This window comes from Salvelinus namaycush, chromosome 40, assembly GCF_016432855.1.
Source record: "Salvelinus namaycush isolate Seneca chromosome 40, SaNama_1.0, whole genome shotgun sequence".
NCBI lineage: Eukaryota > Metazoa > Chordata > Actinopteri > Salmoniformes > Salmonidae > Salvelinus > Salvelinus namaycush.
Genome location: NC_052346.1, coordinates 6410955 through 6427670, shown reverse-complemented (window position 1 = coordinate 6427670; position 16716 = coordinate 6410955). Strand labels below are relative to the sequence as shown.

The following is a 16716-nucleotide window of genomic DNA, read 5'->3' as shown; positions in this document are numbered from 1 at the left end:
CCATGTTTGTATGTGGCTTTATTAACTCAATGAGATATATATATACACTGCCGTCACTTAGAAATGTCCTTGTTGTTGAAAGAAAAGTATGTTTTTTGTCCAATAAAATAACATAAAATTGATCAGAAATACAGTATAAACATGGTTAATGTTGTAAATGACTATTGTAGCTGGAAATGGCTGATTTTAAATGGAATATCTACATAGGCGTACAGAGGCCCATTATCAGCAACCATCCCTCCTGGGTTCCAATGGCACGTTGTGTTAGATAATCCAAGTTTATCATTTTAAAAAGGATAATTGATCATTAGAAAACCCTTTTGCAATTATGTTAGCACAGCTGAAAACTGTTGTGCTGATTAAAGACGCAATAAAAAAACTGGCCTTCTTTAGACATCAGCATTTGTGGGTTTGATTACAGGCTCAAAATGGCCAGAAACAAAGAACTTTCTTCTGAAACTCATCAGTCTATTATTGTTCTGAGAAATGAAGGCTATTCCATGCGAGAAATTGCCAAGAAACTGAAGATCTCGTACAACGCTGTGTACTACTTCCTTCACAGAACTGCGCAAACTGTCTCTAACCAGAATAGAAAGAGGAGTGGGAGGCCCCGGTGCACAACTGAGCAAGAGGACAAGTATATTAGTGTCCAGTTTGAGAAACAGACGCCTCACAAGTTCTCAACTGGCAGCGTCATTAAATAGTACCCGCAAAACACCAGTCTCAACGTCAACAGTGAAGAGGTGACTCTGGGACGCTGGCCTTCTAGGCAGAGTTGCAAAGAAAAAGCCATATTTCAGACTGGCCAATAAAAAGAAAAGATTACGATGGGCAAAAGAACACAGACACTGGACAAAGGAGATTGGAAAAAAGTGTTATGGACAGACAAATCTAAGTTTGAGGTGTTTGGATCACAAAGAAGAACATTTGTGAGACGCAGAAAAAATGAAAAGATGCTGGAGGAGTGCTTGACGCCATCTGTCAAGCATGGTGGAGGTAATGTGATGGTCTGGGGGTGCTTTGGTGGTGGTAAAGTGGGAGATTTGTACAGGGTAAAAGGGTTCTTGAAGAACGAAGGCTATCACTCCATTTTGCAACGCCATGCCATACCCTGTGAACGGCGCTTAATTGTAGCCAATTTCCTCCTACAACAGGACAATGACCCAAAGCACAGCTCCAAACTATGCAAAACCTATTTAGGGAAGAAGCAGTCAGCTGGTATTCTGTCTATAATGGAGTGACCAGCAGTCACCGGATCTCAACCCTATTTATCTGTTGTGGGAGCAGCTTGACCGTATTGTACGTAAGAAGTGGCCATCAAGCCAATCCAATTTGTGGGAGGTGTTTCAGGAAGCATGGGGTGAAATCTCTTCAGATTAGCTCAACAAATTGACAACTAGAATGCCAAAGCTCTGCAAGGATGTAATTGCTGCAAATGGAGGATTCTTTGACGAAATCAAAGTTTGAAGGACACAATTATTATTTCAATTAAAATCATTATTTATAATCTTGTCAATGTCTTGACTATATTTCCTATTCATTTTTCAACTAATTTTATGTATGCTTTCATGGAAAACAAGAACATTTCTAAGTGACCCCAAACTTTTGAACAGTAGTGTATGTGTGTGTATATATATACACAGATGAAGTCGGAAGTTTACATACACATTTAAACTCAGTTTTTCATAATTCCTGACATTTAATCCAAGTAAAACAATCCCTGTTTTAGGTCAGTTAGGATCACCACTTTATTTTAAGATTGTGAAATGTCAGAATAATAGTAGAGAGAATGATTTATTTCAGCTTTTATTTCTTTCATCACATTCCCAGTGGGTCAGAAGTTTACATACGCTCAATTAGTATTTGGTAGCATTGTCTATAAATTGTTTAACTTGGGTCAAATGTTTCAGGTAGCCTTCCACAACCTTCCGACAATAAATTGGGTGAATTTTGGCCCATTCCTCCTGAGAGAGCTGGTGTAACTGGTTTGTAGGCCTCCTTGCTCGCACACGCTTTTTCAGTTCTGCCCACTCATTTTCTATAGGATTGAGGTCAGGGCTTTGTGATGGCCACTCCAATACATTGACTTTGTTGTCCTTAAGCCTTTTTGCCACAACTTTGGAAGTATGCTTGGGGTCATTATCCATTTGGAAGACCCATTTGCGGCCAAGCTTTAACTTCCTGACTGATGTCTTGAGATGTTGCTTCAATATATCCACATAATTTTCCTCCCTCATGATGCCATCTATTTTGTGAAGTGTACCAGTCCCTCCTGCAGCAAAGCACCACCACAGCATGATGCTGCCACCCCCGTGCTTCACGGCTAGGATGGTGTTCTTCGGCTTGCAAGCTTCCCCTTTTTCCTCCAAACATAACAATGGTCATTATAACCAAACAGTTCTAGTTCTGTTTCATCAGACCAGAGGACATTTCTCCAAAAAGTATGATCTTTGTGCCCATGTGCAGTTGCAAACCGTAGTCTGGATTTTTTATGGCGGTTTTGGAGCAGTGGTTTCTTCCTTGCTGAGTAGCATTTCAGGTTATGTCGATATAGGACTCGTTTTACTGTGGCTATAGATACTTTGGTACCTGTTTCCTCCAGCATCTTCACAAGGTCCTTTGCTGTTGTTCTGGGATTGAATTGCACTTTTTGCACCAAAGTACGTTCATCTCTAGGAGACAGAACGCGTCTCCTTCTTGAGCGGTATGACGGCTGCGTGGTCCCATGGTGTTTATACTTGCGTAGTATTGTTTGTACAGATGAACATGGTACCTTCAGGCGTTTGGAAATTGCTCCCAAGGATGAACCAGACTTATGGAGGTCTACAATTTTCTTTCTGAAGTCTTGGATGATTTCATTTGATTTTCCCATGATGTCAAGCAAAGATGCACTGAATTTGAAGGTAGGCCTTGAAATACACCCACAGGTACACCTCCAATTAACTCAAATTATGTCAATTAGCCTATCAGAAGCTTCTAAAGCCATGACATAATTTTCTGGAATTTTCCAAGCTGTTTAAAGGCACAGTCAACTTAGTGTATGTGAACTTCTGACCCACTGGAATTGTGATACAGTGAATTAGAAGTGAAATAATCTGTCTGTAAACAATTGTTGGAAAAATTACTTGTGTCATGCACAAAGTAGATGTCCTAACCGACTTGCCAAAACTATAGTTTGTTAACAAGAAATGTGTGGAGTTGTTGAAAACGAGTTTTAATGACTCCAACCTAAGTGTATGTAAACTTTATATATATTGTTTGCAAACTGATGTAACTCATATTAATGTCAAAATAACATGCAAAACAGGCAAGCCCCCCCGTCAAAAAATAATCTGCGCCACCTGCCCTGAATGATGGGTCGCCATTGATCCTTCGACATCACTGCACCATGGGGACACTTGACCTCCACCACTGCTGTGGTGCCCACCAGACCGTCCGGTGAAGCCTCCAGGGTCCCAGACCCCGTGACCCAAAGCTCTGACTCCTGCACATCCATCCCTGCAGCCATTTTGAATGCCTTGACGTCCTCCTCTTTGTTATCTGTGCCCCACTACAGACAACACCCATCCAACAACTGAACACCTTGAAGTACATTCGTTTTAAGAAATGTGCTAAATAAATTAAGTTTGATTTGAATGATGACATTACAGCTGTAGAATATTTAAGTGCAGTTTTTCCATAAACTTTTGTTAACTTGGGATTGTATCACTTGACATATCAAATATATAGTGGAAACGATCCTATAAATCAAGACTGTGTGAATGCATGAACCACTTCTAATAAATAAATGCGTTGCCTTTGAAGATTTGTCTCTGGTTATGAAACTACAATACAGGCTGGATGTCAAAACAAAGTCAATTCTGAATGTCAATAGATTTTTTGGATTCATTCTCATCAATGACAACATTCTAGAACTGGTATCCAGGGTAATGTGGTTAATGATTATATAATTGATTAAGTGGCTCTTTCCTTGTATAATGTTGACAGCTGTATAAGACACATTGTATTGCTAAGATGCTCAAACTTAACTTAATAGCTACACTCACCGACTCAGGATAAACGTTTATCCCTCATGCTGGCCCTGACCAAACCGGGTAAATTGCCCCTCACTATATCTGCATTTCTCCACATGGCCAGACTTCTAGTGGTCTTCTCCCCTTGTAGTGCACTTATGCTCATCCTTGAAAAATGTTATAAGGTCTGAAATACACACCAAAGTCGACATACTGTACAAACAATTATCTTGGCTAAGTAAAACAAAATGATTGTTTTGATATACTGCTCTGCTAACTTAAGTCTAGTCAGTGGCTAGCTACGACAGAGAAAGGGGACATAAATTCATGGATGGTCACAAAGGTTTCTGATCGTGCTGGTGAACGGTAGCTGACGGTGCCAGCTAGAGATGATGTGCAGCAGCTTCCCGCAGGAATTTGTCTTGCTGAGGTCTTCTCTGTTGCTAATTCATTTTGAATTTTTATAGTAAATTGAGGTGGATATAGACAAAACTCAGCTTGTCCGAGAGAGAATTACATGGCAATCAAAACGTCACGCCTGTGTAAACCTACACGAAACACAGACCTTATATGAAGTAGTTCTAAAATCCCAGACGCAAAAATGTATGGGGAAAAAACCATTGTGACCATTACCGGGTTTCACCGCTAAATGTTATCGATATTATGACCCGTCCACTGTGCCAAACTATTTCCTCCTCCACATTAACTGGATTGGTGGAACAGTGCAGAAGAGAAACTCCCCCGAGAGTATTTCTTTTTATTCTCGTCAAGACCAGAATGTGGGGGACATATAAAGTTTCAGGGGTTTATTTTATGCCTGGCTACGTTAGGTTATTTGTAGACAGTTGGCGTGTAGCCTACACACACCAGCATTTATTGTTATTGAATTGTAGGCTACCGGTAATTACATTTCCCCAAAACCTTTATGATTTTCCTGTGATGTTTTATTGACGTGCGCTGTGATGAAATAAATTGCCATACACACTCAAATAAATTACACCACTCAATTGGGTAGACCGTCTAAATAAATACTATTAGCATATTCTTTACAATGAAACAGATTATCTAGATGTCATGCCAAAGAGAGTGATCCACATGCATGATAATACAAATTACGCATATTGACTTGTTATACTGTCAACAGTATATGTCTGTCTGACTGCCCATGTGCCATTAAACTAGAGTGCAATTTTGTGATAACTTGACAAGGTATTTCCACACACGTTTAAATGTTAATTGCCTTTACTTGCAAACTAGAAAATAAAGACGTACAGCAGCCATGTACAAACGGTAGAATACTGTGAGTGATATAGCCAATTTAACATGAGAAGTGTCCTGTTATACTGCGCCGACTCTGGGCGATGACATCACAGGAGGGTAAAGGTCACGGTCAATACTAATGTCCATAATAACAACGCTTACATGAATAGTAATAATACTATACTGCAGTCAAGTACAATTCAGTAGGAATTATTTGTATAGTGTTCACCGTATAACATATTTGTACAATGACCAGAATAAATAACGCAGGCCCCGTTAATTGTTCCATTTGTTTGTAGAGAAAGTCAAGATGGTTTTCACTGAAGTTAACTGAATCTGAGCATAAAATGGGCCAATCTTTCTCAAACCTTTCCCCTCTTTGACAGTGCAGGCAGCTGTAGGCCTAACATCCCACTGCATTACACCCTTGTATTGCTCAGAGAAGAGAGGAATAATGTACATTTCTAAAAGTTTAAAACCCATCCTTTGAAATTATTTGCTATTTACGGTCATTTTCATCTCGCTCATGAAAGCACTTTTGATTGTATTCTGACACCTTCTGGCCAACATGTATACTCCAGCCAATGAGTGAAATAGCATAAATGCCAACTTCTACACAGCCTATACACACACTCAAACCTCTCGCATAGAAACACACAAAAAAAAAAAAATACACCAAAAACTGTGATGGTTGTGCCGAGTAGGACGAGCACAGGTCAGCACTGACAATTGAATACATGCAGAAAATAAAAAATCTATTAGGTCATGGGATAGTTCACCCAAAATACAAAATTACATATTGGTTTCCTTACACTGCAGGCCAGGGGTTTCCAAAAAATGTTGGACTACGACTCAATTTTGATATATATAAAAATTCCAACCCCACCATGTGAAAAAAAGTGATGTCATCAACAGCCAATGTTAACTTTTTTAATTTGGGCTATGACAGTCTATTACAAATCAGTCTGGCAGTACTTTTGACAGTATTTCCACCTGACAAATCAGTTTGACAGTACTTTTGACAGTATTTCCACCTGAAAAATCATTCTGACAGTACTTTTGACAGTATTTCAATCTGAAGGAAGTATGGCTTGAGGTGACTGAAATGCATCAGAAAGGTATTGGGAAGTTCAGAAGATCATCAGGTCATCAGATCATTTTTCCCCCAGTCTAATTTAGTGCCTGGTCTTACCAACTCTGTTCTAATGAGTCCTGCATGGTTTGTGGGCATTGTAGAGGGAAACAGAATTGTATTTTGTAGCGTAAACGGTTCAAAAGATAGAAACACATTTGTTGGAAGGGAACAGAAACCGCTTTGTTTATTACAACCACATCTAGCTAACCCTGGTTCTATGAACCAAGCTCAATTTTATTTCAGTTTCTCCCGCGACCGTAATTTTCAAATGAGGTGACCCCACATTGGGCCACGACCCCTAGTTTGGGAAACACAGCTGAAATAAAACGAAAGCATACCTTCTCCATACACTGATTACAGGGTAAGGAAACAAATGTCATTTTGCAATTTGTGTGAACTATCACTTTAAACAAAGCAAACACCTGGACTTTACACTCTGATAAAAATGGTTAAAATAAAAACAAACAAAGAATGAACTAATCAATCCTTTATTAGTTGCACTATTGGAGAAGATGAGGAGATAATTCACTTGATACCCACCTCTGTTCAAGCACTGTTAGTTTCATGCTTTGTTAAACGGGGGTGATGGCGCATTCACCAGATCACACCCACACAGTTTAGCAGCCGGGCTGAGCTCCCTCCCACTGCCTGTAGTGCCGCCGCCTACAATCACTATTGCCATGGCAACACATCAGTGACTTGCATTGGCAGGGAGGCCATCACACAGGGCTGAGATTGGGAGGATGGGAGGGAGGGAGCTACACATGTGGGTGTTCAGTGATGAGTTGACCTGATCTCAGGAGAAAATCTGTGTGTGTGTGTGTGTGTGTGAGAAAGAGATGAGAGAGGCAGAGAGGGAGGAGAGACAGCAAGGGAGTGTGTGTGTGTGTGTGAGAGAGAGAGAGAGAGAGAGAGAGAGAGAGAGAGAGAGAGAGAGAGAGAGAGAGAGAGATGTGAAGTATGAAAAGGACCTGCGTCAGAGTGAGCAGAGTGAGTCATCGGGCAGTTTCAGAATGTTTTAATATGACACTGATGCAAATGCTTTACCCCAGACAGCGGTTCATCATCCCTTTCTTTTTAAGAAGAGAAACTCTTGACTGGACCACATTCAGTCTGTCTGTCAGCATTCATTATACCTTATAAATACCAGTGTAGGTTCTCTGCCATGGAACAGTTTAGCTGTCTAGCTGTAAAAAATAAATTTAAAAAAGAATAACCGAAAAAATCTAAATGTTGTTATTTTATCGTAGGACATAATAATAAGATTAATATAAAATATATTTTTTAAATCTTATAACAGAAAATATAATGTTCCTTCTTTCTGGATCAGACATATATCATGAATGAGGAAAAACAACCGCCATAAAAAATAAAGTTTAATAATGTTTGTGCTGTATAACAAATAAAATATATTAGTGTTTAAAAAACAGGTGCATATCTACTGTGTAGGCAAGCCTAGACTAACTCGATGCCTTACGATAACAGGGATAAGAACATGAATCAATGTACTATTAACATCGCAACCATCTATCACACTGCGGGACATGCGTTGGTCTGTGAACATTACATGACACTGATTAAACTAAACCAGTACAGAAGACAGGAGAAGTCACCTAGCACAGAACAGAACAGACAGCGGGCCCAGAAAGTATGCACTTAGTACTGAAACAGTACTTACAAAAGTATTGCATTTGTTGCAGTCTTATTGACCTAGAGAGACCAGTATTACAAAACTGTTGTGACTGCGGTGACCCCGAAAAAGACCAACGGACTCTAGAGCAAGACGGATTTACACATTGGAAACACAACATTAAACAACCATCTGAGAGCTAATTCTAACATACGAACATCTTGAATTGTACATTGGTGGTCACAGGTGAAACACTGCTAGGATCTAAGACTACTAGGCTATGTAACATGACCATCTTATGATACCAGACACTTTCACTTGTTCTCTCTAACAACAGTTATTCGGTTTTTTCTCTACACACATAAACACTGTACTGAGATTGACACCAACACTACACTGACAAAACCCTGCTTTTGGGATTAGGCAAATATTCTTGTAATACTACAGGCCGAATTGGCCCTTTCGGTCCTACAGTGAGATATGTTAAAACACAACTTTCTGGAGTGCAACAATATAACAGATAGTGAAGGGGAAGAAATCGATACAGTTACATATCGGGATATTATTTTGGACAATATATCGCAATATTATTTTGGACAATATCGCAATGTTATTTTTGTGCTTAGCTGTACATGCGCAAAAACTCCAGTATTTTTCCTTCTATAGCTTGCTATCCATCTTCTTTTAAAATGGTGAGCTAACATCCTTTCGGCACTTTTATTCACATGACTGATCAAAACACCTTTTTTCATGGCTTTCATGGCTCTTTTTTCATGGCTCTGCAGTATCAAATCACAATACATATCGAATTGGCACCTAAGTATCGTGATAATATGGTAGCATGAGGTCCCTGGCAATTCCCAGCCCTAATAACAGACCAGGGGCCCTACTCAATAAAATGGGTAACTCAATTAATGTTGTGTTGAGGTTCAAATGTGCATTCTTACAGTACAAGATCATGTGTTTGACAGACGTATCAAGGAAACTCAATTGGTCTAGGCCAACCCACGGGCAGACTGGCCATCTGGCATTTCGGGCAAACGCCAGATGGGCTGGTCAATTTTTTGCCTAGTGTGCCTGTCTAAACAGTTTTTTTTGTGCACAATTATCATGATCTGGCTAATAATGGGGGCCTCAAGGGGAAAAATGGGCTGGTATGGGGGCCTTGAGGAAAGAAATGGGCCAGTGTGGGGGCATCAAAGTAAAAAAAATACTAGGGCTGATTTTTGGTCCCAGTCCGTCTCCGGGCCGACCTATCCCATAACACTGACCTGAACTCTAACTGGAGTTCTATACACAAAAAATTCTGCAGCCTCAGTTTAATTTACAGTACCACTCATAAATACATACAGTACATACAGTAGGATGATGCAAAACTATAATTTCTCCTCTACAGATAGCTCTCTCTTTTCACCTCTGATTAAAACAGAATCCTACTGTAGTCTTTACAGTACATCAGTTACCCACCGATCGAACACGACAAGCCAAAAATAGCTTGGGGTATTTTAGTTCTTTTTCATATCCTGACCACTGCGCTCTTGTTTCACTTAACTTTATTCAAATTCATGTAGCGAAACAGAATGTAAGCTCAGGAGATCAGGATGGTGGTACAAGGCTACTTTCCCTACCCATCATTCTTAAATAACATCCTGTACATCCATCAATAAATACATAAAGACCTATACAGCACGAAAGGTATCCTGTGAAAGGACATCCTTGTTCAGTTTTCCCCGTGACTGAATCTATGCTCTACTCTAGACGCTTTGGCAAAAACCTTAGACAAAATTAAAGAAAATAAATGCTTTTTTTGAGGCAACGTTGGTTTGTTAAGGCTCTGCTGTGGCTGTGCTTGCTTTAGTATCCATTGATTCGACTGAGATAGATGCTTAGTGTAAAAAGTGTAAATGATGACTAAAACCGGATGGGGAAACAGACGAAGGATGGGAGGCACTATGTGGAATCCTCTGGTTCTGATTTGATGGTCTTCCTGTCAGTGTGGTTGGCCGCTTGATGCGAGGATCCATTTTCTAAGGTAAAACACAAAGAAAAGATCATCAGAATAAAACATGCAATGCATTTTCTAATCATATACCTTTTCACTCATAATGTAGCTTGAATGTTGGCAGGTGTGTGCATGCAACAGACCATTACTAATACTCACTGTTTGTAGTGTGTATGTATGGTAATACATATGTGACTCAAGAGTGAACATACATTTGCCTGAGTGGTGCTGTACCTGTTGCTGGTGCTTTGGCCTCATCTGTGTTATGGTTGTTATGGTATCGTTTGAGCTCATTGGCTAGCTGCTTCCCCAGGGGAAGCTCCCCCTCCGCCACACTCTTACTGGCCACCCGCAAGTTCATTGGTCGCTCGCCTGAAAGCATACATAATCACACAGACAAACATTAGAGCATGGATATTGAGATACACGCTGCCATATTACACAATCAATTCCCATGGCACTGCTGTTAGAGTATCATTCAAGAAGCTGCTTAGATGTTACAAAAAACTACATGAACATTCTGTCTCTCAAAATCTTGAGAGATCTGATGCGCATTTGCTGTGGGCCCGAGTTTGTACTCCACTCGGTGCCCAAAAAGATTTTATACTCTTCTTCTCATTCAACTTGAATAAGGTGCTTTTAATAGCTTATGAAGGGGAGACAGGATGAAAGAGAGAGAGACAGAGAGAGAGTGGGAGAAGGGAGAAAGACAAAGAGAGAGAGAAAGAGAGAGAGATCGAGAGCGAGAGAGACGCCCCTGGGCAGCAACATGGCGGAGGAGGTAAACAGGCGTGGGAGAGTTAATGACAGGTGCAGAGAGAGGATAATTATGGGTAACATGAATATAATGAGCTGTCAGGAGTATGGGCCGTGCAAGAGAGAAAAGGACGAGAGAAAAGGACGAAAATGGGATGAGACCCTGAGGGATGGCTACCGGCTTAACACAGTTATGATTCCTCCTCACTTTGAGATGTGTGGAAAAAAACAGATACAAAATGATTCCCTGACTTATAAAATAAGATTTGAAGGCTGGAAATGGTGATTCACAGAGCTGTGAATTTGGAGCATGAGGACAGCAATCATGTACGAGCGCACTACAAAGAGAGATACAGAAGACAGACAGTACCATTACCTTGGTGCTCTGTGCTTTTGTCTACCGACGTGCCGTTGGTGCCTGGAGCCTCACTGAGGTACTTCAAAGCCCCTGCAGGTATCCTCCAGTCCAGAGCGTGTAACCTCTCCTGTACCGCCGCATCATGGAGGATCTCCATCTGTCTGGCTAACAGACGGTCCAACTGCACCTGTTAAAACACAATACATTTACCGTTCGTTAGCAACTGCTCCTACTCTTGTCAAAAACATGCCTCCAGAAATGACAGTGTCAAATAAACGTGTCTCCTATAATGTTTACTTTATAAAAATATAAAAATGTAACCCCTTTTTCTACCCAATGGAAGCCAGCCGCCGCAGCAATGTATTGGAGGACACACCGTTCACCTGACGACCGAGGTCAGCCTGCAGGCGCCCGGCCCACCACAACGAGTTGCTAGAGCGCAATGAGCCAAGTAAAGCGCTCCCCTAACACGGACGACTCGGACCCGGACTCCTGATCACGGCCGATTGTGATACAGCCCGGGATCAAACCCGGGTCTGTAATGACGCCTCTAGCACTGCGATGCAGTACCTTAGACCGCTGCGCCATTCGGGAGGCCCATGTTTACATTTTATAATCCACTTTTCAAGTATGTTACCTGAAGGTTTCTCCCAACTATCTCCTCTCCTTTGGACTTGGCGCAGGCTAGCTGTTCCCTCAGTATGCCCTGTCTCATGTGGATGGCCTGCAGAGCCTCCTGGATGTCAAAGAGGTTCTCCTCTGTCTTTATCCTTTTAGGAGACGGCTCATCTCTGTCGCCGCAGCGAGACCTACAGTGGAGAAGACAATACATTCAGTTTGTACGCAGAGAAACATTGAAAGATCTGGAAAGCATAGTCTGAACATGACATGAATCATAACATACGATAATTTACATAACTTAAAAATATGTCTCCGTAAAATGTAACACATGACAGTAATTAGTTACATACTAATAACCATGAGGAGAAAATGTACTTAGCAAGTAAATAAGTCACCCATGCTTTCCCAACTTACCTTAGAATTGCTAACTCTAACAAGCAAGGTTGTGTGAGGTGCAGTGGAGGAGAGTGGCTCTTACTTGCTGGTCCTGTAGGTGTATTTGTAGGTGACCTCTCTGGAGATCTGCCTGGCCAGACCAAACAGCTCGTCTCTACGGGTCAGTAGTACCATGTCTCTCATACACAGCTGGGCTGCTGCTTCGTTCACTGTCAGCTGAAAGACGGAACACAGATGAAAATAAGTAGTGTTGTCAACTATAACTGAAGATACACAATTCTGTCAGTGAGCTCTTCAGTTGTAACTTCTACTACTGCCGACCTACTTTTAGACAGCTGAAGCAAGCGCACACATTGTCTTCAGGTGATTTACTTTTTGTAGTTTCCACCTCTTATTTGTGGAACTGAGGTTTGTCACTTGTATTGCACTGCCACTGAGTAGACTAACATAGTACTGCAAAAGTATCCCGTCTCTTATCCCTACCTCATGAAGCGTCAGTTGTTTGCCATCCCTCCTCTTCGAGTCGAAGCGTCCGTAGATGGCGCTATATTTCCTGATCTCCTCCTCTCTCCTTGGATCATCATCACTCATATCAAAGATGTGGCTAATCATCTTAGCAAGTTTCTTATTTGTCTTCAGTTGCTCTTTGACCTCCGCCGGATCGCTCTTGGATAGGGCCGGGGTTATCCGGTCCACACACTCCAGGACAGACTGCAAAGCTGCAGCGTCAAGTGCCTCCAGACCCTCTCGGGGGGACGACGGAGACCCCCGGTCGGACGGAGAGAGGCTCTGTTCGCTGTCGTTGCTGTGACCCGACCAGAAGCGCCCCTCGCTGCCGCTCTGCAGTGGAGACCCCCCTGACACTCTGTCCCTGGCCACTTCCAGCTTTCCTGGATCCAGACATGTCGCAGCTATGATTTTGGGAACCTTGACATGGGTCTCACCACGGACGCTGTTGTTGCCCCCTCGCTCCGCGCTGACTGGCGTGGGTGACCCCTCGGGTAACTTATAGACTGGTATACTACACACCGGCACAGATGTCAGGGGCTGATTAAACAACGTTGGATTGGTGACCCAGTCTCGCAGGGATTTCTGGAGCCTCCGGACGTGCAGGGGCTTGCTGGCCATGCCCACCAGAGCCATAATCTCTAGGAACTCCTCCTCCCCGGCCTCACAGAGCTGCTGCACGTCATCTCCTCCCTGCTGGATGAAGGCCTCGTAGTAGTACAGCAGGTTGGCCCTCTGGAGGATTCGGTAGAGCTGCAGCTCCCCCAGAGTTCTGGGCAACGCCGCCGCCATGCCTGGGAGAGAGAACACAAGACGGGATGGGCAAGAGGTTCTGCCTGACCAGAGAGTGTTGGTGTATGTCAGTCAGCCAGTCAGTCACACACACGTGTGTGACTGGCTGACTGACTGAGAGAGGAAGAGGCACTCCCTCCACTCCGCCTGAGTTCCCTTTGTAAGTTCTGCAGTACTAGGGCTGCAGATGGAAGAGGGGCGGTTAGCAGTTAGAGTCCTGTTAGTTGCTGATGGGACCACATGCCACAATCCTCCTTTGCAGCATGCGTAGGTGGCCTCTCACACACACAGGCTCCACTTGCTTTAGCCAAGGGATTGTTAACTACCCATTTCTTGCAAGTTAGAGGACTATGTCACAAATAATTAGATATTACTGAACGGCCCTTAGTTATGTGAATAATATAATTTGATTGTTTATCATCAATGGGAATTCAAAGTGTTTGCAAACAACTGCACAACTACTTCATATATGACCATGGAATATTTGCACAAATCAATCTAGCTAAATAGAAAATAAAATAAATGAGTTTCAAAACACACAAAGGAAAAAAGGTAAATGCAAAATGCAGTTATCCAGCACCAGACTAAATGTCACTCAAAACCGGTCTTGTAAGTAAATCCACATCAGGAAGATAAGTAAAAAATACCATTGTCGGCAATAATAGAACAGTGCTGCAACATTGTATCAAGGCTACAACTTGTTACATTATTGTCATAGCCCAATAACTTATTCCAACGATGTATATTAAGTGTTACTTACCTGGTGAACGTTAGTCCCCTTTCGTTTCCTTTATCTAGTTGTTACAATCTATCAGCTACAGTATAGGCTGAACTGCCATAAACTGTAACTGAATAAACTGTACAATTATCGGTAGATCTCTAATTTCCTAATAAGCGCGCTCTCTGGCCTCAAAAGTCCTCGCGTTCTTTGACAACGTTCACCTTCCCTCCTTCGCCTCCTTGAATAGACATAAGATTGTGTTGAACGTCTCTAGACTAGATGAGTGTGAGCTGCCTGCTTGCTACCCTACCCCCTCCTCCCCGGCGATTGAAATTGGGATATTCCGCGGTTGCTACAGTGCTCACTCCCACGCGCCTGCGTGACGCAAGTCCTGGCGTGGGCGGACAGGGGCGTGGGAGGCTTCTGCATGGAATACCAAGCACCACATCTCAGCAGTGGCAGAGGCAGGCAGCGCCGGTCAACTGGGACGGTATGAGGCGAGGGCAGAGTGGATCCTAAAACGCCCTTTTGGCTATATGACGGTATAGAAGTGAAACTGTTGACATTTCAGATAGACTAATAAGGATTGGCTCATATCATCTATGACGTAATTAGGTTATTTGATATTTTCATTTATTGATTGAGATGTTTTTTACTCCTTCACTCTTTGGATAAAACACGTTAGTATATGCAAATTATGTTTCTATGCAAACATTTATTTTGAGTCTCTTGCCATGACAATTTAGTGTCTTAGTGTTTTACCCATCAGATCACTCTCAGAATTGAGGCAGTAAGTGGGAATATATGCAGAGAGAGAAGGGGGACTTTGCCCTATGTGTGCATGGGAACCACAAACATTTCTCTAAGGACTTACACACACCCACACAAATCTTCAGCTGGCACCAGCCCCTTTTCCAAATATACTCTCAGACTTGTGCATTGCCCATTTCACTTTGGGCGTGGACTGTCTACAATACACATAATCAACTCACAGAACAAGATGTTCATTCTGTGTCCTTCACTGTCATGTGAACATAAACTCTTATTTTCACATTATTATCACAAATTATAGAAAGGAGGAAGGCTTGCTCTCTCTAGAGACACAACAGAAAGCGTCCTGCTTACTGTTATGATAACTCAATCTGCTTCTGTATCAAAGAGCTATTTCTGGCAAGTAGGCCATGCAGCCACAGCACACAGCACAGCTTTAGGGAGATGATGAGGCTTTGTTTATATCCTGGGGAAAATAGATCTAGAATATATCTAGAATCTACACACTGCTACTGAACAAACTCTCAGCGCACATTTCTTGTACTCATGAGAAAAGAGACTCAGAAGCATTATACACCTACTAACTACTATCTATATTTGCTGAGCTACTTTTTTCAGCTGCACATTTTTTTAAAGAAAAATTATAATTATGAGTATGTATTTACCAAGCTAGGCTACTACTTTAGCTGCTAAGTTTTTTTTTACCAAGAAGATGAATTATCAAGATGTATTTCCCATCCTTGTGAAGCTATGAGACCAAAGAACAGAGATGAGAACCGACTAGCTACTATTTACTGTAGTTTATTTATATTTTATGAAGAAGATTAATGATGAGGATAGGTAATTGAGTCAGAGAATGCATCCCAAATGGCACCCTATTCCCTATATAGCGCACTACCTTGGACCTGAGCCCTATGGGGAACAGGGAATAGGTAGCCATTTGGGACACAGGCAGAGTAGAGGAGCAGCAGTTGTGTGGTTTTAATGATGTGCTTTCCACACAGCCAGACAGGGCCAGGGTAACAGAGAACAGGTACATCCAGCCCAGATAGTTTCCAGCAGCACACCCACTCCTTTAATCCTGTCTTTGGACGGCCCTGACCTGCCAGAGCCCGCCCGCGCGCACACGCGCACACACACACACACACACACACACACACACACACACACACACACACACACACACACACACACACACACACACACACACACACACACACACACACACACACACACACACACACACTCTCTCACTCTCCGAATACACCCGGCATTGCACCCTGTTACAGGGCTACATATAGGCTATATATATTTTCCAATGAATATGTCCACTTTTAGAGATGAGATAACATATATATTTTCCATTTGCCTCAAATCGTTTTATCGGTACTGTATTTCAGATTTCTATAAGTGCTCTTTTTAAAAGTGTTCTGTACATCTTCACTGTTGTACCAATTACAAACACGTTTCACCAACACCCACGCACGTGTGCGCTTGTCAGTCCCTCGCCTTACCCTGTCATAACATCCCCACACACATCAGAGGAAGCTTCCTGGTCTCAAAATGGTTAAGATGAAGGACATGAATAACACATCAATTAGAATATAATAAATTCAATATTTACAGACATGAGCACTTATGCAGGTGTTATAACACATTATGCATTAAACACTATTAAACTATAAATGTGAATAGTTGACTTTCATAGTTTTGTTAGTAAGTGAAAAATATAATTTGTAGGCGAACCCTAAACA

At 42.0% G+C, this 16716-nt stretch overlaps 1 protein-coding gene across 1 annotated transcript; it reads right to left on the bottom strand.

Moving 5' to 3' along the window:
* Positions 1–7766: 7766 nt before the first annotated feature.
* LOC120033605 (NGFI-A-binding protein 1-like) lies at positions 7767–14488 on the bottom strand. The gene is made up of 7 exons (XM_038980023.1): positions 14231–14488; positions 12655–13472; positions 12254–12387; positions 11792–11963; positions 11173–11341; positions 10275–10412; positions 7767–10065 (listed from the first exon to the last, which is right to left on the bottom strand). The coding sequence occupies exons 2-7, from the start codon at positions 13468–13470 to the stop codon at positions 9989–9991; spliced, it is 1506 nt and encodes a 501-aa protein (XP_038835951.1). The 5' UTR covers positions 13471–13472; positions 14231–14488; the 3' UTR covers positions 7767–9988.
* Positions 14489–16716: the final 2228 nt, after the last annotated feature.